The 25,979-nt window shown below is 43.4% G+C and overlaps 1 protein-coding gene across 1 annotated transcript in view; it reads right to left on the reverse strand.

The window, feature by feature from the left end:
* Window positions 1-25,420, reverse strand: part of neurl1aa (neuralized E3 ubiquitin protein ligase 1Aa) — a 64,149-nt gene extending 38,729 nt beyond the window's left edge. The window contains exon 1 of the mRNA XM_070924040.1: window positions 25,339-25,420. Coding sequence (XP_070780141.1) covers window positions 25,339-25,420 — 82 coding nt within the window. The remainder of the gene's footprint in view (window positions 1-25,338) is intronic.
* Between the last annotated feature and the right edge of the window lie 559 nt (window positions 25,421-25,979).

A 25,979-nucleotide genomic window follows, 5' to 3' on the forward strand; every position in this document is an offset into this window, starting at 1 on the left:
TAATGGCACCGTGAAGGACAGGGTGAGGTAAATTGGATATGTGAATTGAACAAAAGTGTGCTGGGTGAAAGCCAGGAATACACAATTACAGCAGGGGCCGTATTGGGAGTATTGAGAGCTTTTTCCTTCAAGGAATCAATGTTTGAGGAAACATGCTTACGCCCTCTGGCAGAGAGTGAGATGAGAGGATGAACACCACTCTCCTATCTGTCTGTTAAACAGACAAAAGCAAAGTTCCACGTTTTGGGAAATACACTTTTCTGGTGGAGAGTTAGATGCGAAGAGGAGTACTGCTCTCGTATCTGTCCGTTAAATATAAAGCTACAGTGCAGACAGCAGCCGGTTAGCTTAGCTTAGCACAAAGACAGTGGAAGCAGTGGGAAACAGCTGGCCTCGTTCTATCCAACTGTAACAAAATCCACCTATCAGCACCGTGACACGTTTCCTTTGATTTGTGTAAAACTATTTTGCTGTGACGGGAGGTTATGTGCCAAACTAATTCTTGGCTTTTTGATATATGAGAGTGGTATCTCATCTAACTCTCCACCGGAAAATGAAACTTTACATATAGAGCTGAAGATATAGTCTGGACCATACTCTTCATAAATATTGTCGAACTTTTGCTTTAAGTAAAAGTAATAATACCAAACCTACCACTGAAATATTCCCTTACAAGTAGAAGGTGTGCATTCCGGTGTGAGTACATACAAGAGGCTGCGGTCCATCAGGACCAAAACCTCACGCCGAACAGTCCAGTACAAGTTAAAGTACTCATTATGCAAAATGGCACAATTTGGAGTGTTATCAAAGCGTTTCAATATTGTCACTGGTACGTTAAGGCAGCATTTTATATTTGTAGCTGGTGGAGGTATACTATTGGGTAATTTAATCTATGAGGAATCCATCCTATTTTCATCAGATTTCTACAGTAATCATATGTTGGACACATACAAGCTTAATCTCCAAATTAACTAGTAACAACAGCTGTCAGATAAACATAGTGGAGTAAAAAGCACAATAATTCCCTCTGAAATGTAAATTGCACGTACCTGAAAGTCGTATTTAAGCACAGCGGTTGAGTAAATGTAGTAAATTACATTTCCTCAATTTCACACCATTTCAGCCACAGTTGGTGCCACGTTCTGTTACTTAAATTGCTTATATTTTTGATTTTGTTCATATTTTAGAAATGAACTATTGTACATAAAAAAATTTAATCATTTTAAAAAGGGAAAAGGAGACAATAACAAGTCATGTAGGGACATAATGAAATGGCACAGATGCCACTCTTTTGTGAACAGGACGAAGAGGCTGAACAATACTGTACATTCATGTTTATGTTCAAGGCATTACCCACTAAATCCTGCAGGTAATAATATTTACATGTCCCCATTTCCCAATCACTCTTAATGATCAGGACTGATGTAACCATAACAAACACTCCAGCCTGCCTGGGATGTTGATCAAAATGAAATCAGGACCACAACCTCAAGGTTTGGTTTTGCTAAACGAGACACTTTAGACGCACACATGGCGCACACATTTGAGGTGAAGACAGTTGGTGGAAAGTGCTCAAAGCACAAAGAGAGGCTAGCCACATTTGGTTTCAAGTATCACCTCTGCAGACAATTGTAAAAACCTGGATTCAGGATTCTCAAAGAAGCCAAGTTGACTTAAGACAATGCAAGACGACCCTCAAGACATCACAAACAACTGGAACTGAATTCACCAGTATTCATCAGTATTGACAAGTCAGACCGGTGGGAGTCCATTTAGTTGACGGCATAGAAGGGCTTAAAGTCGAGAGACGCGCGTTTTGGTCCTGACTAACTAAAAGTAACACCAACAAGTCCGTCGAGTCTTAAAAGTCTCCCCACGGATGACCTCATTGCACTAAGGTATAACAACTGTCTGCAAGGAGAGCGGTGACTGGACTCTGGCCAAACGACTTTCAGGAAGAAACACGAGACGGTTTTACCGCAGCCATGTCATGTAACCTTGCAGATGCACGGTGGAGGAAAGGCCTGAAGTGAAGTGCACTTCCTTGGCCTGGCTTGACTTTGGTGCCGTACACAAGCGCATTGCTGGAACATCCTTCCTTTGTACAGTACCTTCTACTTCCTGTTTTAATAATGCAGACACCACTCTCCGTCGGCCTTGACCTTCAAACGAGAAAGCCTCCTTTGGCCCGCAGTCGTCTCTGCAACATGATTGAGGTGAATTTCTGAGAGTCTGTACATAAAATTGCATTACATAACATGCTCAGATAATGCGGTGCGGCTCATGGTTCACTGCAGTTCCACTGGTATCAGAGGGGACTATGCATACAGCGTCAGCTGCCTTTGTGACGGTTTATATGTTTTATGTGTACCATTAACTCCGTCCGTATTTTCTTGGCTTAACGGGAAATCCCCGGGTAATATCACGAGCACCATCAACAGATGTGATTCAGCTCTGTTCTGTTTAGGTTTGGTGTGCTCTTGCTGAACCTTTGGATACTTAAGATTTCTGACAATCCCTTTGGAGTTCTCTGGTGTTTGCTCAGGAACAAAGGCTGCAGATATGTTGGCCGATACAGTATATTAAAAGGTGGACTTCTGACAAATAAGCACACGTTTTTATCACAGGAAGAGTTTTCTCAAGACGTCGTCTCTGGAAAAATGACAGCATTAGTTGTTTGCCGAAACACTTAACCCCACGTCTTGTGTCAGTGTGAATAATAACTGTTGTCTTTGAGCAGCGAAGGCGGAATTACTGTTATATATAGTATATATGTATATACACTATATACTGCAAAACCTAGAGAGTTCAGGGTGAACTTTGACACTGGAAGCTACTGTGCACATCCCATTTCAATCAGACCATAACGATGGCAAATCAGAAATCGCTTTTATGAATACCTTTTTGTGATGATAGTGGGTTTTGGAAGGCACTCGCAAAAGATGCTGTCGTGTTGATTGGAACCAGGACAGACAAACAATGACAAACAACCTATGTTGGTTCGATGACATTTACTGCCATTTCCTCCATCTCTGTTACACAGAATGTCCACGGGTCCACGCCTGCATCGCATTCCTGCTGCGCTCCGGCTAGGTTTTTGTTTATTTTGTCGGACGATGTTGTGACTGCAAAATAAGGATTTTTCGCCAGAACGCTTCGCAGCTGGATCCTGTGTATGTCGGATGTTACAGTGCAGTCTATTTAAACTAAATCTTACCTGTTTATTTTAATGGTAAATAGATCTATGTAATATCAATTCACTGTCAAAGGTAAATGTAAGCACGCTGTGTATGTGTGTATATGTATACACTGTGCATATGCCACTGTACACAAGCTATCAGACGATCCATACAATATTTATTCCAACTTAATTTGCACTCCCACACACTCTTGCACTATTTGTAACCATGTACACAATGTGTGTTTTATGTAACCATGTAAGTTGTTATATATATATATATATTTCCATTCCTACTTGCTTATTCATAATAGTTATTGTTATATTTGATTAGCTGTGTTGTCCTTGTTTTAGCTGTATGTCTATGTATGTTATACTCTATCTTCCTATTTGTTCTTTGCACTGTGCCTAAGTACATTGAGAGACACCGGAAACTGGAGTCAAATTCCTTGTATGTGTAAACACACTCGGCCAATAAAGTCGGTGTCCTTCTTTCATCTTAAAGGCAAAATTATGAAGAAATAAAAGCAAGTTGGGATAAGACGAAAAAGAGACCAAACCACAAAGACAAAACGGTGAAAACATCAATGTATGGCACCATACACATTCATTCATTATTTTCAGGTGCAAACAGATAATGGCACACTGTATTCACTAAGTTCTACTCTTTGACTTGAATTGCTAATTCTCTTCTATTCTGGCATGCGGTGTCCTCACACCCACAGGCCTTCATCTTCACTTCATACACAGTAAAGATGGGGCAAAAGATGTAAAGGCATGTTTATCAGTTGGTCACAATTTTAGCTGTGACATCTTTGACATGTATGTCCCTCTCTGCAATTAAAGCGTAAATTGAATACAACCATCAGACATCATGTGGCTGCAGATCTGACATTGTGGCTGATTATTAACCCACTCTCACCACCACATGTCCCAGCATGCTTCAGGCTTGACAGCAGCTGGAGACCAGACCTGAACAAGGTTTCCACGACAACGACTGCTCGAAAGGAATTACGTACAGCTAACAGAGATGTGCATGTAAGCACACGGGGACAAACACAAACATTAGCCCATTAGAAACACAGTGTCCAGGAACAGTAACACGGCAGATAGCAGTTTAGTGGAGTAACGCCACTGTAAAAGGTGTGAGCTGTGCACATGTATACCGATCCACAGGGGCGACACAACATCCTGCCAGCAGAATGGGGCCTGCCGCCTCTTTCTAAGTGATTTGTATGGAAGTGAAAGGGGATCTGGCAGCGGAGATGCCGAGTGGCAGGGGAGGTCAGCAGAGTGGGCCTCCTGCAGTTGGTATTGTCTGAGAGTGCTGCTTGGCGTGTGTGTCCAAACAAAACCTCCTATTCAGCATAGCCTCTGGAGGCGCATCACCAGGCCATTTGCAATGTAAGCAACAGCGGAACCTCATGCAATCCAGAAACAGGACGAGATGGACAGAGAAGGGGGGGAGAGGTGGAGCAACTGCACTACATTTCAGCAAAAGTGACCACAGATCATTATGTAATCTGAAGAGGAGAAAATGAGAAACATGGAAAAAGAGAGGGGGGGAAAGGTGGGAGATAACGAGTAGGGGGCATTTGCACAGCACTGGAATAATGATGGTCTCCTCCTTTCATAAATCCAGCCTTATTGCAAATCCCTTTCTGCCTATTCTGAGACATGCCCTCAGCAGGTATTCCAGATAACTACACTCTTAGTTATTAGCAAAGGTGAAAGTTAGTTTGAGGGCATAGGATGTCTGCTGTAATGTAGTACTTTTCATCAAAGTTGAAGCAGAAGAAGTGGGGAGGTGATAATTAAATCTGTCACTCTGCTTTAATATCTCTCAGAACGGCTCGGCCCTGGGCTGGATTGTTGCAAAGAAATGCCTTATTGTCTCTGTTGCTCGGGAACTGAAAATACCGTTTCCTTGTCTGATACGCTGCGGCGAAATGTGCTGGTGAGGAGTGATGGGCTTCAGAGGGGTATCACTGTGGATATGAAAGAATTTGAATTATCAATGAAGCTGGTAATTTAATAAGTTGTCTGGTGTGTATACGGTATATTTTCTATGACTTATCGGTTAAGAGTCCACTGTCTGGTGGTGCGATGAGGCTGCACTGTGGAACATCTGCATGCTAACATGCTCAGAATGACAATGCTACATGTTTCATCTTTAGCAGGTATAATGTTTACTATGTTAACCATCTTGGTTTAGGGTGCTAACACTTGCCATCAACAGCAGCAACACAAAGTACAGCGGTGGAACGACGGGAGTGTCATTAGCTAACCCATGAACTAACCCTAGTTCAACAGAGAGTATATGAAGCTACCACCAGCAGTCAGTTAGCCTAGCTTAGCACAAAGCCGGAAAAGGGAGGGGGCAGCTAGCTAGAAACGTTTTCAGTGTTTAAATGCTCAGCTAAATCGGTTGCAGGTGATAGTAGACATGAGAGTAGCATCAATCTTCTCATCTAACTAAAAAAGTAAAATATTAGCCCCATGGTGGCGCTATACAGAAAAATTCAGGGGATCACCAAGCAGGATTCAACCTTTGGGGACCATGAATGTCTGTACAAAATCTAATTGCAATAGATTTTTGGGACATTTTAGCCTGGGCCACAGTGGGGCAACAATCGACCAACTGACCGACCGACCGAACACCAGACCAGCATTGTGATCCCCGTGGCTAAAAACCAAAAAAACCCTAAAAAAAACATTTAATGAGGAAACTCATTGTTTCCTGTTGCTCTCCCCTCTCTTACGGGCAGAAGTACATGTGGTTGTAATTCCTCTCAGAACACATCACTGCGACTTTTAAATTGCAATTCCGATCATGATGGGGTGTTTATTGTTCATTACATTACATTAATATGGGACAGCTGCTGCGTGGGGAAACACATGAATGCGTTTGCATGGATTTTTGGCGCCATCAATCAGTGGCCCTGCTGGTTTAGTGGTTTCCAAGCCGTGCCCTCTGTGAATCAGCGCACTGTATCCTTCTTGACATCCACTGGCTCATGTCGCATTTGGCTAAAGGATACTTCCAGATGCAGAGGCAGATCACCCGAGCTTTCTTTTATCCATTTATATGACCCTCGCTTTATCTTTCCTCTCATTTATCACATTTACAAGCTGTTCTAGTCTTCCCTCTCTAGGTTTTTTCACTGCGTTTAGATCCTTGAGGAGCTGGGTTGAGCTGAAACGAGATCAAAAGAAAATGGAGCTCTTGAAAGTGCTGTGATTGTCCCGTAGAGCTGGCACAACTTAGAATGAAAATCACCTCAATCACTGCTTTATATGTGCTCACTAAAACAATAGCCTTTTTAATTAGACACAGGAGAGGCCACCAAAGATACTACCTGGGGCTAATCTGTTCCTTTTCTCAAAAGCAGACTGAAGTACTGTTTTTAGGGCATCTTTTCCTCTTGTTCCCACAGCTCAGACCTGAGTATCAGCGTCTCTCCAGCATGATGATGATGATGAAACACATGAAGATGTCTCTTTGCTCTGAGCCTGAGAGAAGGACGGAAGACTGGAAGGAGAGAGGAGTCACAGGACTCAGCTGAGATCCGGTAGCTTCAGGGTACAAGAATCAGGAAGTCATGGGGAGCAGGGTGCTAGATGTGCTACAGTATGCTTGATGAAAACATCATTAGCCATTTTCTAGGGATTTGTTAAATGCGTGCTTTGCCACAACTCAGTTCCGTAGCATCCTGTGTCGACACAGATGGAGGACGGAAGCTGCTGCTGCTGCTTTCGCTACATCTCCTGTGTAGACATGGCGTAACCGAACCTTGACCATGGCGTTCTCCGATCATAAAACAGATTTCTTTTTTCCAACAGTGATTTAAAACAGTTTTGAAAGGCACAGACAAACAATGTTGTTGTTGTTGTTGTTGCTGATAGGGGTGTCAGATTGGAAAACTATAATTATATGTGTTGTGCTAGAGGGCATGGACAAACAGTTTATTTAGTTTTTATTAACAGTTGCCTTATAGCTTTAAAGGGGACCTATTATTCTCATCATATGTTTATTCTGGGACTCCACTGGAGTAGCTCTGCATGATTCACAGTAAAAAAACAAAAAAAAAACAACCTTAATTATTCTCTGCAGCTCCTTAGTTCACCCTCTGTCTGAAACAAGCCGTTTTAGCTCCTGTCTCTTTACGGCCCCCCTCCCTAAAAGCCCACTTTCTTCTGATTGGCCAACTTCCTGGGAAAGCCTGCAGAGGGGCAGCACCCAGTGCCTCTGATTAGACCTGGATACCGCTGTCACTCAGCCTCGCTTCCAATTTTTCCCAGTGGCCACTCGTGGTATTGCACTCAAAAATTCCCCTGCGGCCCAAAACGTATTTTCCCCATTGACCACGAGGACGTCTCACACGGCCACAGTTATCCAGCTAATAGGACCAGCTGACTGAGCTAGCTAGCTAACGGCGGCTCCAGTTGCCAGTAGTTAGCGATTACTTAAGCAACGTAGCAACGACAAGTAAAGACATCTGTCCATCAGGAAACTAACCTTCAATCGTAAACGTAGTAGAGCGGTTGAATAAGGCTTTTAACTAAACAGACTGTGCCTGGAGCAGATGACCATATAAAGGTCATCAACAAAGTAGAAAAACGCATATACCTAGTATTCCGAGCTGCCTGAAGCCTGAGCTTTTTCCTCACAGGGATTACTTTCACATACGTTTACCTCATTATTTGAAACTTTGGCAACGTTTAATATGATCATCCGATATTGTGACATTATATATATATATATGTAGTATATATATATATGTGGTATATAGGTTTCAGGTTTTACAAATAACGATAAAAACTCGAAATACACATTAGAATCAGCTGCCGGTGAGCCAAGGACAAGTGACCAGCACAAGTGAGCAACCCTGCACAAATTGGAGGGTGGAGTTGAATTTTTGGCATGTGAGGAGGATAACCACAGTTTTTCTTTTATTTTTCTCACAAATGTGCGTCCATCCAGCATGAAATGTCACGTTGGCTTCGGAGAAATACTGTCTTTGCGTTACATCATCATCAGTGTAGCAATGAAAGGAGACATTGTGTTTCTGAAAGATACACCCCAGAGGGGAGCGCATATAATAAACCTTATTCAACATTTGGAGCAGCACAAACAGATTGAAAGCTTCCCATTATCTTTAACTCCGGGGCAGTTTCCTGAAATTCAAACCAGTGTTGAAAATAGTCAGCGACAGTGGCATGATTAACAGAATCAATCAGCACATTATGTTATAGACAATTATGTAATATGAAGACCACTTGGCCCGGCCTAAGATTGATCAAAAAACTGTTTTGGTCCAGAAAAGGTTGAGGCAAGACCACTTTGGATAAAGTAACAATTTTAGAGATGGTAAGAGCAGTCAGGAGGAGGACTTTGACGTTTACGATCTTATTTAATTATGCTATTTCAAGATAAAGCAAATATATACCAATAACAAAACAGATGCCAGAGAAACGCTATGTTTGTGCTGTTCGAGCAGCCTTCTGGTATTTAATCAGACTGTCATGAGACACATGAGATTACATTCTTTCCATTTCCCTGCTGCTTTTCCTTTTGAAAGATTTGAAAACACATTTCTGCGGTCAAGACTTTTAAGTGGTGTTAACGTAATGCTTTCGTCGGTCGGGTGAAAAAAAACAAAACAACTCATACTCATACCCTCAAAACGTATACATACAATCTAGATTATTATATTATACAATTCTGTATTGTAAAAAATAGAAATAATATGTCTAAAATGTCTGGCTTTCTTGAATTTCTTGGATATTTCACTATTGTTTTTCGCACTTAACCTTTATTGCCATAATGTTATCATATGGAAGTGAACACACACAAAATCACAATCTTATTCGGGTTCTGTTTATAGGAGGTATCACAGACACACACTCACTCTGGAGATTAAAGAAGAGAGGGTCAGGAGTGTGTCGCTGTACCATCACTATTACATGCACTTATACACAATCACAGTCACATCTGTATACATGGCTCCAGTTACATGTAGACTGCACCTGTCGACCTCCCCGCCTCCACTGAGTTCATGGAGAGGCTGTGTCCTTCATCAGTCTTGTCAGCTGTAGTGTTACCGGTGTCCACTTAGTGTTGAAAACATCAGGTTTCTGAATATCTCTCCTATACTGACACAATTTAGGACATACCCCAAAAAATGCGGGCATGGTCGCCAATCTTCCCGCATTCTGTCCAGAACAGTTGTGAGGAGTTGCTGTATCTTGCTAACAGAGGAGGAGTCTTAAATACTCTTGTTCTCTCACCCAACCCATTTCCATATCACCTGTTATCCATGCTATCAGGGTCCTCAGCTGTGCTGCTCAAAAGAAGCATTTAATGTTGGGCCAACTAAGGCCCCCATTTTGCATCAGTAGTAGCAAAGTCTTGAGTCTTCTTATTCTACTCAATATTTTGATCATTTTACCCCTTATTATTGCTGTAGCCCCATCCCGTAGGATGACTTGTGTAACTTTACCATTGTCGTCACTATCAAAATATCCCTCCATACACTTTTTAATGTCCTGAGTCACTGAAGGGTCAGTCTATAAAGAAATATTTGCTCTCCAATATTTAAAACACTTTTCTATTCCTAAATCCAGGGTGAGAATTATGGGTAAGTGGACACTAATTGTTATTGAGTCTATATTACAACATATCGGTCGGGGTTGATTTCATATGTAGAGTATACACGACATGAGGTCAGTTATGGTTGTAAATACAGTTGTATTTGCTGCAACCCTCACACCCACACAAAAATATGCAAATGCTTATCGCATTTTGTGCCATGCTTTAAGGTAAATAAAGCTCCAGAAATTGTTACTGCTACTTAATTTATTATTTCATAGAAAATAAAATGGCACACTAACATCCTTACTAATTCTTACCAACTGAAATAAGTATAAACTTATTTCTGGGCAGAGCATGTTCACCAGAGACTTGGGGTAACTTCCGGTTTAGACCTATGCTAACTTGAATGTAGATACAATAAAGTTATGAACATCAAAACTATTTATCCACCGTTTTACAGCCTCAACAGTAGCGACAGTGACTTGATTGCGATTGGCCAGTAAGCCCAGTCCCGGGAACACGAATGCAACATGCTCTCATGTGCACCCCGAATGACAGGAATACAGACAGGGCGGATAAAGAGACAGAAAGGGCCAAACAGCCGGTAAAAACTTTATGGATTCAACGGTTCACTGGCCCACCGATAGCAGGATTTGTCCCGGTAAGCCAGATGGCCTGCACACCGCTGCTTGGAGCTTGAAGATGAAAGCTTTCTAACTTTAAATGAGTCATTATCTGGCATTGTGCATTCAAAGATTCGCTTTATGTAACATTTTTGCTTCCTGTATATCTGTATGTCTGTGACACCTCGAAAAAAAGATTCGGAGGACTGCGCTGCTGGGATACTGCTCCATGCATTAGAGAACATTTGCAGAGCTAACGAGTGAGCAAACACTAACACTTTGCAGGAAAAAAAAGATACTTCCTATCTAACCGACCCATCTGGACACGCAGAGCCAATTAAGAGTGCCAGCAAAAAGGGGTTAAGTTAACCGTAAAAAGAAAAATTTGAAATGTTTTTATACTTTTGTGGTAGAAAAGGATGTGATGCATCTCACGTACGGGGGACCCTAAAGGAAGTCAGGCACCTGACCCAGACATGAGGTCCGCAGTCGGCGCCTCTCGAGATGTGTAAGTGTTTGGGAATTGTCTGGCAGTTTTCAGTGTTGACGAAATGCAAAACACAAAGAGGAATACAGAGTTTGAACAGCTGACAAGACGAATTGGCATCAAACAACCAGAATAGCAGAGACATATGAATAATGAAGCCGTTCCAGAGAAGTCCTTAATATAGTCCTTGTTAAGCTTGGTATGTCTCTAGGCTGAGATCACTGCATTAGACCGCTGAAGCGGTTACACCTTGAAAATGGAGTCATGGAGCAACTGGCAGCATTTAAAACAATTTGTAAAAATATGAGCTTATCTCGTACTGTAGCCAGTGGTGCTAGAGGGGCTAAAGAAGTTCATGTCTGGCAGAGAGTCCAGACAGTGGGTTGAACTCGCCGACACGGAGCCAGATCTCAGTCGCAACAGAAAAGCAAATTAAAAGAGGCTAAGAAAAAGTTGAAAAAGTCATTTAGAATAAAAGTTTATATAGGAGGGTAATGAAGCCGTCAGGGGCAGGTTTGAACTCGAGGGGGATTGAGGCTGCGGCCACTGAAAGGATGTGTGTGGAACTCTGTCGAGTAAAGCCAGCGCTTGTGGTGGAGGCTTTGTAGTAGCGTGTGGACGAACTGGTCATGGAAACGGAGAAAAGACGGGCCAGCTGTATGTGGTAGCGTGAACTAAGTGAAAGAGATGTGTTAACAACATGTGATCGCTCGAGCATTTTGTGTGGGGACCTGCGAAAAAAAAAAAGTGCTGCCGGAAAGGACCTGAAGTCAGCGAAAGTGACGCAGTGAGAGCTGCAAAGTGACCGTAACCACAGAGCAGGGGCGTGCCTTGAAATACTGAGATGCCTGATATCTATCATTCCTGGCATGTTTCAGGGCCCCCTGAAAAATAACAATAAAAGAAATCATAAACCAGAGAATGGACAAATTAGCATATTCAGAACATTTCAGCATCTTTCAGCTCATTGTTTTGGTTCAGTCTCTCCGCTCTTATAAAACTTGTTTCTGCAGCAGCAGCAGGCAGATGTTGTCGGTGACAAAGCTCTGATAAACCCGCTGTCGCCACCTGCCTCCCACCAAACCACACACCGACAAAGTCAGCAATGAGCTGGTAAACGCAGTGGAGCAGTGGCAGCCCAGGAACCAGATTGTGGAGAACCAAAACAGACCTCACTGACATGCACAAACGTATGACTCCAAATGAAGGCTCATCTCTGTGTTTTCTGCAACTGCTTGCTGACATGTTTCACCATATCGACTTTTTAAAGGGGATTAAAAAGCGTTTCCAACTTGCACTGCCCCCACATGGTCCAGGTCTGTCCATGAGCATCGGCAGGTACAATTCTTGAGCAGCTGCTCTGTCAGAAATGCAACAATGACAGAGTAACTCTTGCGATTCATCAGGTCACATCGTCCAAGAAGACTAAAGAAGTCAGGCGACGTGGTGATACTGAACACATGACAGAATGTTGTGAAATGCATCCTGCGTGTGCCAGTGATTAAAACTACTACACAGAGAGGCAATTACAGAGCGCAAATACAGTGAATGGCTTTAACCACCCCACCCCCCCCCCACCTTTCCTGAGGTCGGCAGAGCCAGCAAAGTAAGCCAGACCACCAATCAAGTCGCAGCTAGAATGGAAGCGACAGGCATGTGGATTATGACATCAGTGCTGAGTTGGCTCTTAATCACCCTGGGATCTAAAAAGAGGATCTATGGAGAGACTTCCCCTTTCCCAACACAGAGCATGGGAAAAGTCCCAGACCGTACTGCATGACTTTGGTGGAAAGCCCACAACTTTTTCACTTTACCGAACATCCCCCACTGCCGGTGTCAAGGGTGGGGCGGGTGGGGGGGTCGGGTAAATTGCAGGTGGGTTACAGCTGCGACCTGGCATCTGCTGGTTTCTCAACGCCAGTAGCTCGCGCTCCCTTACTTCCTCTTTCTCCCTCTCCCACGTACACAATCTCTCTCTCTCTCTCTCTCTCTCTCCCTCTCTCACGCCCACTCTCATCCCATCACTCCGTAACTCCACGGTAAAGCTCTTGTAAATGTCCCGTGGCCACACTACTGGTGACAGATGGTAAAGGCGGGATGAAAACTCCCCAAATAAATATGTAATCCCTTCCTCACATGGGCTGCGGCACGACGAAGAGAAAAGATTATCCCATCAGAAACACTACTGCAGCTCCGTGGAGCAGCAGGCCAGAGGGGAGATCCCCCCTTTGTGTGTTTGTGTGTGTGTGTGTGTGTGTGTGTGTATAAAATGATTTGAAAGCGGGGCCTGTTTGTGTTTGAATGGCAGCCTGTGCTTTTTTTGAGTGACAGAGGTGATGAGAGGCATATCAAATCAAGTCATGTGTTACACTTCAGATTTGATTGGACAAACCATGTGAAAGCTTATTTACCGTGTCCCCTGTGTGGCAACCAGGACACAATTATGGCACTTTTATGATCGTAAGCCTTGTAACTGTTGTCCAAGCACAAATATGTGTTGAACGCCCCCCCGCCCCCCCATCCCCATAAAGATAGTACCATTACATGCTTTTATTCACAGTGGCAGATGTGTTTTACTGGTGCCATTCTGCGATATAGGAGCAAACAGCCCAGTGTGTGTACTCAGCAGCTCCGATGGGTTTATGAGTATAGAGGAAGTGGAATAACAGCCACCTCACCCACTCAAATATGTTATAAATATAACATGAATGCAATGACATTAAAGGATAATTCCTGTTTATTACAACTTGGTTTCATAGTTTTGGCCTGTTGGTTATGATAACAATATTCACCGTATATAAGACGCCCCTGATTGTAAAAGGACCACCTGTTTTTGGAAAAAGACTTTGAAGATGAGAAACTTCCAGACTAGTTGTGTTGGGAATACTTCCCCGAGAGTCTTCACCTTCGAAGCCTTTTCTCTTGTAAAAGTGAAACATGAAATACTTCCGTTAGAGCAGAGCAGAAAAGCCCATGTTTGTGCAGCTTGTGGAGTCACATCCTCACACACTCTCCTATCGGGCTCGTGGAGGCTGTCAGGTTAATCGGCAGTGAAGACCGGCAGGAAGTGGAGAGTGGAGGCAGCTGTGGAGCAGGCAGGGTCACAGCTACGCCATAGAGTCCTGGTGGGAGCGGTGACTCGCAGAAGCCATCTGCAATGCCATCACCAGCTCCCGGCGGCCCAAACCTCAGAAGCGCACCATCTGCTTCGCGAGGGCAGGAGAGGACCCCGGCTTCTCAGCGCGGTGCAAGACTGGCAGCTGTTGGTGGATTTGGGAAGACATCTCAAGCCCCCCCACCCCCAGCAGGTTGTCAAGTCCGCCCTGAGACCAGGCGTAGTTCTGGTATAAAAGTCAACAAAGAACATCGCGTGGAAGACGGGCGAGGGTGTCTGATGTTGCGAGACCCAAAGCGCCCGATGACGCCATCAGAGGATGTATCTTATTCACAAAGACGCACTATAAAACGGACTTGAAGAGCTCACCGCTGTGACGGTTACGCTCATTGCTGAGATGGTGGGACTTGACAACATTGCTGACAATGACGTCCGTTGTGGAGCAGATGATCAGATCCATCAGGCTGTAAACAAGTCAACAGTTCAGTTTTGGAGGTATAACTGAAGTGACTACGCCCAAATGTTGGGAATAAGACCTAAATGAGCAGAGAAATTGCGTCCGTCCACATCTAGGTCAAGGTTGACGTCCTTTTTAAAACTGTAAAGAATGTCTACAATGGACAGTCCGGTTGTCTCTTGTTTCTTTTTTAGCTTGTAGCTTTTTAGCTTCTGTTTCAAATAGAATACTTTCTGATAGGAATGATGGCCAACCAAAAAAAAAACAAAACACAAAACCCAAATTGTGAAAAAGCGGGAATCCTCCTCCTCCTCATCACATTTAAGTGACACGACAACACGACTCTCACGCCGCTCGCTGAAAACTGGTATTGGATTCATTTATTGTATTAACAGAGAGTTTGCTCAAATGTCAAACTAAACTGGCCTTTGACTAAACCTTCACCAGACTCTTTCTGCTAGATTTTGTAGTGTTACAATGTTATTAGTAAAGAAATGTAGCCCCTTTAGAGTTAGCCTGTTAAGAGTTAAGCTAACAAGATGAGCTAAAACCTTACATCAAGCCATGCTGTCTGTTTTTCTGCAAACCCCCCCCCCTCCACAATGCCCGTTGACAGTATGATCCATTTGCTTTCCTCGTGGAGGGAACACAGCTCACAGGAACTGTAACTTCATTGCGTTTGCACGCAATTGAAATTGTTACCGTGCAAATGCGATGTAGCTGTTGTTTTAAAGTAATAGACTCATATTTTCCTTCTTAAAAGTATCACACTATAGTCACGTTTAGCTGCTTTCCAGCATGCAGCAACATTCAAAATGAATTTTAAATGCAGTGTTTTAATCCGAAAAGAATCGCCCTCCTGTCACAATGTTCTCAGTGATGGCATGCAGAGAGACGCAGGCCATTACTTCACATCCTGATTGACTTGTCATTTTGCCAACATTTACTTCCACACTTCTGACTTTCAGTCCAACTTCTTCTCTTTTTTAATTGTGCAATCAAAACCATTTGTGTGGTTTGTATGCCTCTTTTGATCTCGTGCCATATAGAAAAGCTATTTGTTTGGTGGTCTGGTCGGAAAGAAAAACAACACATTTCTTTTGACATTTAGGTCACATTAGGACAAGGTACTGGCCTCTCCAAGTCGGTTCATTTTCCAACCACGATGGCTCCACTCTGCAGAGCTGCTCGCCACAAAATGCCTTTATGTTCTATTTCATTTGATCCTAGCTGAGTAACAAGATTTGATCTATCATGAGTTGAGATATTATCAGTGCCACACATACTGTTCAATTCTTGGGAAAGAAAAGCTTCAAGTATTTCCATTCCACAAATCATTGAAGTCATTTGATGCAACAAGGGGAAAATGAACATTATGTCAACACGGTTCCACCTGAAAAGGAGTGCATCAACATGTGATCTAATATATCTATTTATAAAAACAAAAAACAAAAGTCGTAGATCACAAATAGGTTGATAACTTGCAACCTACACACAGGGCCTCATTAACCTCCCAGGAGGCCCTTGGGGCCCCTGTTGACCTCTCTTACTCACCATTTCCTCCCACTCTATGGACATGTGTGTATCTACCCTTTTCTTTTGTAGTATTTTGATTGACCACAATGTAATTTAAGTATACACCATTAATATACACCATGTAAACCTAATATCAATTGAAAAAATAAAGGTACTTAAACTATATTTTGACACAAGACGGGAAATAAAGGATAAAAAAACTACAGAAGCCATCTTAAGGCCCTCGTTTCAGTTATTGTGCTCTAGTATATTTACAAACTTAACGGAATTAAAACAAAACTAGTTTGGAATTAATCAAATTATCCAAACCTGTCTCCTAGAAGTTACATTTACAATTACATATAATTACATAATCAGGAGGGATGGCAGGTGTACAAAGTGCAGGACTTTGATAGTGGAGCGCTGTGCACTACCTCTCCAGCACCAAAGCAGCCAGATAAAGTTAGAAAACTAGCTGGTGAACAAAGTGGCGCATTTAGCAGTTAAAGAGGCAGCAGATATTTCCCTCAGGAGCTGTTGAAGACAAAAGGAGCGCGAATATTGGACTTAAATTCATCAGGTGGAAAGAGAATGCTAATGTGGCTCTGCTGGATGTCTAAAAAGAAAAGTCTTTGCTCGTTTCCCTTGTCCTTGAGTGGCCAAAAAAATTGGTTATCGCAGGTTTAAGGTCAAAGGTCGAAGTTTTGGTTAATAAAGTAAAACCATCTCAACCTTAACCAGTTGCAACAAGTAACTCTAAAAGTGTAATAATGCTTCGGCTGCTACGAGCAGATTTTGTATTGCAAGAGAGGATATTGTAAATAAATGAAACACTTAAAAACTTTAAGTGACTTTGTTCATAACACTTAAAAACTAACGCTGTGGCTACATTGAACTCGTAACCCATACAGATCGTTCGTGGAGCAGATGTGCTGTGGAACGCATCCAAGTTTGTGTAATATGGGTAAAATCTAGGCTGCGTAAGGGACAAAGTTACTAAGCAACCGCCAGCTGGTATGGAAAAATAAATGCCGACAGGATGATCAAGACCCCAAAGTGGAAGCCCTGTTTGATACCAAGTAGCCGATATGCAGTATAGCTACTTCTACATAGAGACACTTTACATTTCTGTGTAAAAGGGACGCATACACTTTGCGTAAAAAAATATGAATAGAAGACTACAGTGGAGACGTAGTGTTGTAGCAGTCAATGTAGCCAATTTATAGATCTGTTCCCACAAAACATCACAGCTGCACCTGTAGCCCAGAATGCCGAAAATGTGCCCTTGGATAATCACGGCACTATAGAACCATCTGGATCTCAAACGACTACCGCTGACCCCTGCGAGTTTGCAATTCACCTCGATACCGTTTCCTGCATCTATTCTGAGCTTTCCATGATTCACCACGTTTTTTACAGAACTCACCGTGCATGTATAAAAAAGGCACATGATCATGGTTCAAGATGAGATTCATTATTCCACTTCTCCCCTTATAAAAGCTGTGGAGCTGCTGACTAAACAAGGCAGGCCACGGCAAAGTGCCGTTAAAACGCACATCTGCCACCGTGCGTACAAACAGGCAATATTTCCATCTTTATAGGGGGGGGGGGTCAATGCATTTGTGCTCTCGGCTAACAGCTACAAGTTACAAGTGCCATAATTTGTCCTGGTTATCATAGTGTAAGGGCTGGGAGACAAATATTTTCACCAAAGGTAGAAACTAAAGCAACCATGGAGCCCTTACATGAATACATTTTTCACTGTTTCTGACAAAAACCGCATAATTCTATCAATTTCATCAAATACGTCAGACAACACATGGCATGAATAGACTATAATATAACAGGTTGCTGCATTTCCGAGAGCAGAGCAATGCATCACTGTCGCCAAGGCACTCCCGAGCAATTTCAAAATGCATTAATAACAATCTTAGCTCCTTGCCTTTGCGTTGTCTTATGTAAGTGTGACACACTGTCTAACCTGGTGAGCTCATCTAGCACAGACAACTGTCTGGGTTTGAAAATGCAGGCCTTTTTTCTTTTTTTTTCTTTTTTTTATAGCTAATGTTTACAAAGTGTGAATGCTGCATTACAGTGCCAGAGGAGCTCGAATCCTCCCAGGAGTGACAATGCCTGCGTCTGCATCACCTCTCTGTATTTGTGTTTCTCATTTAGGCAGGTGTTAAGGATGTTGGAAAACACTCCAGCCGTACTGGAGCTGTACTGTTGCATGGCGAGGTCAACTGTCACATAAGGAAAACAGAGAGGTCACTGCTGCAGCAAAGGAGTGTAGAAAATGGGTGAAATGTTTTCCTGGGGTATATTATTAGTGTCTTTCGTAGTTAGGACTCCACTCGGCTGTGCAGTGCTTGGTCTCTAATTACTGAACAAATACAGTATAATTTCATTTAATGACCACTTCCCAAAGAGTAAGTGCACTTGGTTCTGATTAGGCTTTGTCCTAAGTTCACAGGGTCATATAACTGTTTCCTATTACATACAAATTCTGAAGACCATTAATTTCACCAGACGTTTGCCTTTTTAATTTCTTCAACAAATGCTCCCAAACAAAGAGCTAGGTTCTACTTCTGTCGCTCAAATTCAACACAAACTGCTAAAGCACAAACTCCAGTAGGCCTAAACAAAGCTGAAACATAGCCTCCGTGGTTGTACATTGTTGTTAAAATAAGCATTGCGCACCTGATTTCTGTTAAAGGATGTTTTGGAGACCAGGTTTTATAATTTATTTTGTATGTATCCACATATAGCATACTTGATCTTTTCTAATTTCAGCACTGACGTCACCTCCTGGAGCCACTGAATAAAGGAAGGAAAGAGACTGGGATGTGATGTCCATCTAGGACATCTCTGGGCGAACAGATGGGCAAATTCTAGCCAATTTAGTGTAGTCGATTAAATATTCTAATTGTATTGGATTATGTCTCATGCAGAAAGATGAAGAATGGATAAGAGAAATAGCCCAGAATCCCATCCCAGTTCATCTGAGATTTTCTCATCTATATGCGATTCCTAAGCAACGCTGGTGGTGTTCCACGTGGGGGGAGCACATGTTCTGTATCATGTCGTACACTAGAAATGAATCCTTTGTTGCGCGGGTTAAGTTTAACAATGTCAGGGTTTTTAGGGTGGGGGGGTGGGGGTATGAGAAGTATTTTGAGGAAAAACTGCGAGCCTGGAAATAACAAAAGTAGAGAACTGAATGAGTCAAAAAGACCAATCCATCATTAGACTATGCCAGACATTGAATGCTAAATCCAATTGTGAGGGTGGAAAGAGATGGTTAAATTTTGGACTACAGGATTTAGATTATGAGGTAATAATCTAGTTTAATGGGGACGCCAGCAAGGGGATTGGAGAGATAGGATAGTGTAACTCCAGAGTTGACCATAAAGGTCCCTCTCCAATGTGGTGATCCAGTATATTTTCATTTAGGAATATTTGTTGACCAATATCAATGAAAAAATTGGGCAGACCTAGCCCACCCTCTGATTCGGACCTCTCTTGACTCGCTTTTCTAATCGAAAAAAGACGATCCAACTGTTTAAAATATCATTAAAATCGAAGATTCATCTGAAGTAGGTATGAAAACCTGGCCAATACTGTCATTTCTACTGAACTGATGAGCCCCACAAGGGAGATGGGAAGGGTTGACCAATGTTCCAGGTCTCCCTTTGCACACTTTGTACAAGTTAGGTTTAAAAACTGCTTTAAATGATCTTGTAACACAAATCCCTATAGGTGTGTAAAGCATTCAGGTCATCTGCATATAGCGATAGCTTGGGAGCGGTCCTGTTGATCCCTGAATCCCCTGGTGGGATCTGGTGGCTAAGCGCCTTCCTACTTTACTTTGGCGCCTGTGCTCAAGGTGGGAATGTCTAAAGAGTCGAGGAATGGACTTACTTGGGATGAGTCTGCATCTGTGTCTGAGAGATATGGGGTGTAGTAGTACCATTTAAACTGATCATTTATGATCTGGGGATTGCATGATGTTGAATTTGGGCCTACACTTAACTCTGGTATAGCCTGCTTGGCTACTTTTGACTTGAACTAATGTGCTAATAATTTCCCTGCTTTTTCTTCGTGCTCTCGTAGAGATTGTTTCGATTTTCGCCGAAGCTTCTCTGCCTGGAGCAAAAGCTTTTCTTTGAATAGGGCTGGATTGCGGGAGGGGGCATATCTGCTGTCAATTTCCAGAATGTGCTAGGGTATATGCGCAAATCCATTTGGAGTGCTGTTTGTTCTCGTAGGCAGAGTATGAAATCACCTGCCCTCTAAACATAGGCTTTCAGACCCTCCCGGACCGTGTGCTGTGATATTCCTGGGGTATGATTTATTTCAAGAAAGACATTTGTTCACTAAGAAGCAGTAACTTCTTACATAATTGTATGGAGGATGCAATTACAATCCCCTCCCAATATTAATTGGTGGATGTGCAGGTCAGGAATAAGTTGGCCGGGCCGTTGGCGTCCGACAGAACATTGGCGGCCTCAAATGCAACCCCTTTCCTGATAAGAATGGCGGCTCCTATTGTTTTATAATTGCAATTAGAGTGAAAAACCTGACCGATCCAATTGTTTTTAAGGAGAGTGCGAGAGTTCTTCTCTTCTCTTGCCTGTGGACAGTTCCTCCTGCGCACCTGTCTACAAGAAACTGAAGGTGTGCATGAGCCTTTACAGTCAAGATTTAAATATATAAATATATATTAATTAGTGAATGCAATGCTAACACCACAAGCTACAACGTGTATTTCCGTTGTAACAAAAAAGAAAATCAAGTCCACATCAGCCCTGTCACTATAGTAACTGAGCTATAAGTGGAAACAGGGAGTCGTGATGAGACAAAATAGGTGGAAGACAGCATGTGTGCGAGGGTTCGTCAAGTTTCACAGCTCACTGATACATCTGAAATCACTGATCTAAAGTTTTGCTTGGGAGGTTTTTCTATATCCAAATCAGGGTCTAAGGACGATTTACAGATTTTACAGCCCTTTGACGCAAATTTGTGATTTTGGGCCTTATAAATAAAACTGACTTGACTTGGTCTTTGCTTTTAGTCGACAATAACTCCCATATTCACGTGTGTACTGTACAGCACAGCATGTGAACCGGTGAGTACGTCTGTTTGTATATGTTTAAGTGTGTGCATGAGGTAACAGCATGCCCTTGTGGTGCCCTCGCAGTAGTATCATGTGTATCATGAGTGAACTGAGCTGGAGTCAGCTCGCTCCAATGAAAGAGCGATGATGTACAGCTCGGACTGGCTGTTTAAGTCCTCACTCCTCTCTCCAGTCTAAATGGACTGTGTCACAACTCAATGAAGCAAACCACAGCCAGCCTATAAAACGCTGTCCTGCCGTAGGTGCCGGGAGATAATCAGGACGGACTCTGACCTCGCAGTGTGACGACTGCCATTCAGAAGTGGAAAGAGCGGTTGCTTTGCTTTCTCTCTGACTGTTAAGAGCGTCCTTGAGGAAGACATCCAAAGAACTCCCTTTTCCTGGTTGGATAAATGTTCGAAAAATGAACTATTTTTAGTTTGCAGTTATTACACATTTATCACGTTACCCGGGCGGGACTCCCCGAGCGAGGTGGGCTTCATCTCGAAAAAAGGATGGAGAAATGAGCTGGAACTAAACTGTTGTTTACCCATGAGGGCTAACTCTACATCTTGCTCCGTGGTGCATTTGCATTCCCAATGTCTGCCTGTCTCTTTGTTTAGCACTCACTCTGTTTTTCCATGGAGACACACACACACACACACACACATTATCACGCTTACATGTCCTCCTCAGCTACATCTCTTTGTGTCTCAGTTTGGTCTTGTCTGTCTGCATGCACTTAGTGTGAACATCCCCGTACTCTCGTTCTTCCGAACATGATATCTGTGTCAGCGGCTGCGACTGAACACTGTGTTGAAGTGCATTTGGTGATGCAGCGTCCCTGAGGATGACTCCGATGTCTGAACGCAGCCCTGCTGCCTCTCTGTCACAGGAACAGCTGTGCTTAGTGACATCGAAAGCATCGCGGATTATAATACTGGCTCATACACTAATATGTAATGACAAATACTGAATCCAGTACAAAAGCCAACAAAAAAAAAACTGCAATAGGACAAACTCCTTGCATGTTTTCAAATCATCTGAACTTGATTATACGTACAGCACAAGATGAACTCACAAATCTTTTGCACCGTGGCTTTTTTCGAGTTACATACTGCTTACAGGAGACAGCTGAATAGTCTGAGAGTGAACCAAAACAAGTTGTGGGCCGGACATCCAAACAATGATCTGGAACTCAACATAGAAGAATACAGAAGAAAAATAACAATTACAGCTGCTTTAAGTAAAAGTCACAATTCCGGGATGTAAGAATACTCCATAACAAGTATAGTAAGTAGTATAGTAAGTATAATTGGCACAAATGTAAAAGTTAGTAAGTACTGGATGTAATACTGCAAAATGTCCCCCTGACACATTAACATGAGAGCAGCTTTTTAACATTGTAGCCGGTGGAGAGGGAGTTCATTTTAACCCAGGTTAATTCATGTTGGCTAATCATATGACAAATATACTAGTGCAGAAACTGATGATTGTTTTCACTGTTGAGCGCCGCCGGGCCAATCACTTTTTCGATTGATCGGTTGATCGTTTGGTCCATGAAATGATGAAAGATCGGAAGCCTGCCGCAACTCCACAGAACCCAAGGTGACGTCTTTAAAAGATTTTCACTTTGACAACATGTGACCAAAAGAAAAAACAAAGCAAAAACAAACAGCAAACCCTCTGATCCGAGAAGCTGAAACAAGAGAATGTTTGGCACCTTTACGCTATTTTCTTTTCCAACTAATTGTTCCCTAAAACGTACAACTGTATCCATATTGTATCCACCTCTCATCTGAACTGTACTCTATCCAGGAACTGATTGTTGAAATTGAACGCCTCTGACAATATAACCCCAATACAACGGCGTGCATGCAGAGGGGACACTGCAGAGAAGAGGAAAAAAACAAACCTGCCTGTAGTTCAAACCCTGCACCGAATTTCAATGTACTTTTGAGGTTTATGTAAGAAGCGAGATTAAGATTGCTCCGAAAATGTCATCGCCACGAAGTTGAGTCAGCACAGCCAAGAGAAGTGAGTGTGTCATTGAGACATGAGTTGGAGAGGTGTGTGTGTGTGTGTGTGTGTGTGTGTTGGGGGGTGTTATAAGCCGAATATGTGACTGAGTGCATTCGTCGTCACCCCTGCTGAGCATTGATCTGCAGACATCACTGTTCCATATCTAAACCAATCACTGCGCACCGTCCACACTCCAGCCTAATAAACTCAGACGCAGAGCAGCACAAACACCCCCCCCCCCCCCCCTCCCCCGTCCGTTCGTTCGTTGCTGAACGGCTGCCAGTGACATCGCCTGGTCCTCATCCCAATCAGCCATCATCTCCTGCTGATAACGCACTCTGGAAACCATCACCATGGGAACTGTTGCACATGTTATGGGGTGGTTGTCAAGGAAACCTGGCTGAATAATGGCCCCTCTCTTTTCTCATGCACCGCCTTGCCTCTCTTTCGCCTGACTCACTTGTTCTGCGCTGTGTTTCCGGCGATGTGAAAATAGCCGTGCACTCTGAGAGCGAGTGTGTTCGAGATAGAGGATGTGAAAGGGCAACCTGTGTACTTATGGTGATTATCCCGATGACAGCTCCTTTTTAAACGGTTCCCCCAGGCTCATTTCCCCCCTCTGTAATCCAGAGGTAACAGTGGAATCAGGACGAGGAGGGGGGGGGGGTGTGTACTTTTTTGTATGTTACATGATTGTATTACACATGGGACTCAGCCCAGAGGGTCCTGGATCCTGGGTGGGTATGTGTGAATAATACGTTTGGCTGTACAAAGCACATTTTATCGTTTAACTTTTGATTAAAGATGGATTGTGTTACTTTAACTGGCCCTTGCACTTGTAAACACCTGCCGAACTTCATTATGCTCCCTCCCGTGCATAAATCTACTTTTAGCATGCACCTAATCCCAGTTATCAATAACAAGTTCATTCTTGACCTTGGAAACAGCAGCTGACAAAACAACCTCACCCTGATGTCCATTTAGTAGCTACTCTGGAGCTCTAGATCGTATCACATGATCACACTTTTAGCAGATGGAATTGCTGAAGAGTAGCATTTAAAACTTTATTTATTTTTTTTTTTCCCCTGAGCACTTCTTGTCAAAGTTCACTTTTTAAATGGACCTTGAGGTTAGTTTTGTTTTGTCAACTGGTTTTTCAAAAAGGTCAAGAAAAAAACCCCCAGTCAAGATCACCTTTTAACAAACGGACAAACTCCATCTGCTGAGGAAGATCATGCGATATGTTAGAAAGCTCCGGAGCAGCTTCTGAATGGACCTTAACGCGAGACAGTTTTTCCCAATTGTTGACCGATTCGTTCAAAAGCTCTAAAAGATTTTACCTCAAAGACTGCAGCGCACTTTGTACGATTTGAAGGGTTTTTGCAATATATTATATTGCACAGTGGTGAGTAGGGGTGGGGTGAGACTGCCCAGGGCCACAGACCCCCTAGGGGCCCCAGAAGCCCCCAGCTCACTGTGTGTCAAATGGGGTTTGGTTCTTTTCTCTTCCAGTGTCCCAGTAAGCCACAATGAGCCTGCATGCACAACACCAGGACCCTGAAACTGAAGCTGCTAAATATAGCTTTATGTGGCTAATATAGCTTTATTTTAATTTATTTATTATTTCACTTATATGGTACATAATCTTTAAAAAAAATGTTTGATCAAATGACCAAAAGAAATAAGCTGGAGCCCGTGTGCTGTGTGAACTACTTGAGCCAAGGTTCATCTAGGGGGAATAAGACATTAAAAAATTTTTTTTTTAATTCTGAATTTCTTTATATTATTATAACAAAAGTTCAATTAAAAAAAAACACTGTTATCCAGCCACCTGCTGTCCCCAATTCAGTTCAGAAAACTTCTACACACTAGAAAATCAATCCAACCAAGGAAGCTGTCACTGGCTGCAGATCAGATCTCGCCTTACTCACATGCCCCCGAACACAACAACTACCTTAGACCCAGACCAGCAACAGGCCAGCCTTCTGCAGCACGAGATGGGAGCTGTTCTTCAGCACCCCCATACACCCCCCCCCCCCCCCCCCCACCCCACACACTCTCTCTCTCCAGACAACTGATCCAGGTGCAGCAGAAAGTTGACAAAGCGTGACTTCCAACACCTCTCAGTCCTCTGCAAACGGTGTTCTGCCAGAGGACGCGCTCGTTTTTAACCAGGTGCCGCTAGTCATCGGTCGCTCAGTGTGTTGGCGTGTTTGCGGTGGTTCCTGACCTTTCTGAGAGTTCCGGAGTCGGTGGAACCCCTGCTGTTGTCCTCTCTGCAGCGTCGATATGCCCGACACATTGTTGCCCATGGCACGAGGCGAGAGGGCCACTAATTCACCGCGGCTTTTGACGGAAGTCTGGTTTTTCACCCCGGCTGCTCGGCCGCCGGCGGCTGTACCCCGCTGACACACTTTCCCTCCGGGAGTGCACAAGTGATGAACGCCTCCCCTCCTCGGTCGTGAACGGATGTGGATGCGGGGTTGCTTTTAACGACGCCCCCCCCCCCACCCCCCCTCTTCCTCGGCCGTCACGAGGCGACAAAAGCGGAAGAGACGGTGGGAGGCGCGCGCACAGGTGTGCGGAGTCAAGAGCGCAGCGACAGCGCGAGGACGCCGCATCCAGGAGGGGGCTTTCGGCTCTTCATCAGCGGAGTGTAACGACGGATATAATCCCCCTCCAGCAAGCCCCGAGTGGTCCCACACAACAGCCCGGGTCACTTTGCTTGATTTCAAACGGGGCGGGAAGTTCAGTGACGTTGAGTTTGTTGTTCTCTTTCAGTGCTCTGGTAAAGTGGGTGGAAGGTGTGCCATGACAGAAGAAGAAGAAGAAACAGACTGTAAAGATGATATGTTAAGCAGGTCTGCAGGC

This window comes from Enoplosus armatus, chromosome 2 (genome assembly GCF_043641665.1).
Source record: "Enoplosus armatus isolate fEnoArm2 chromosome 2, fEnoArm2.hap1, whole genome shotgun sequence".
NCBI lineage: Eukaryota > Metazoa > Chordata > Actinopteri > Centrarchiformes > Enoplosidae > Enoplosus > Enoplosus armatus.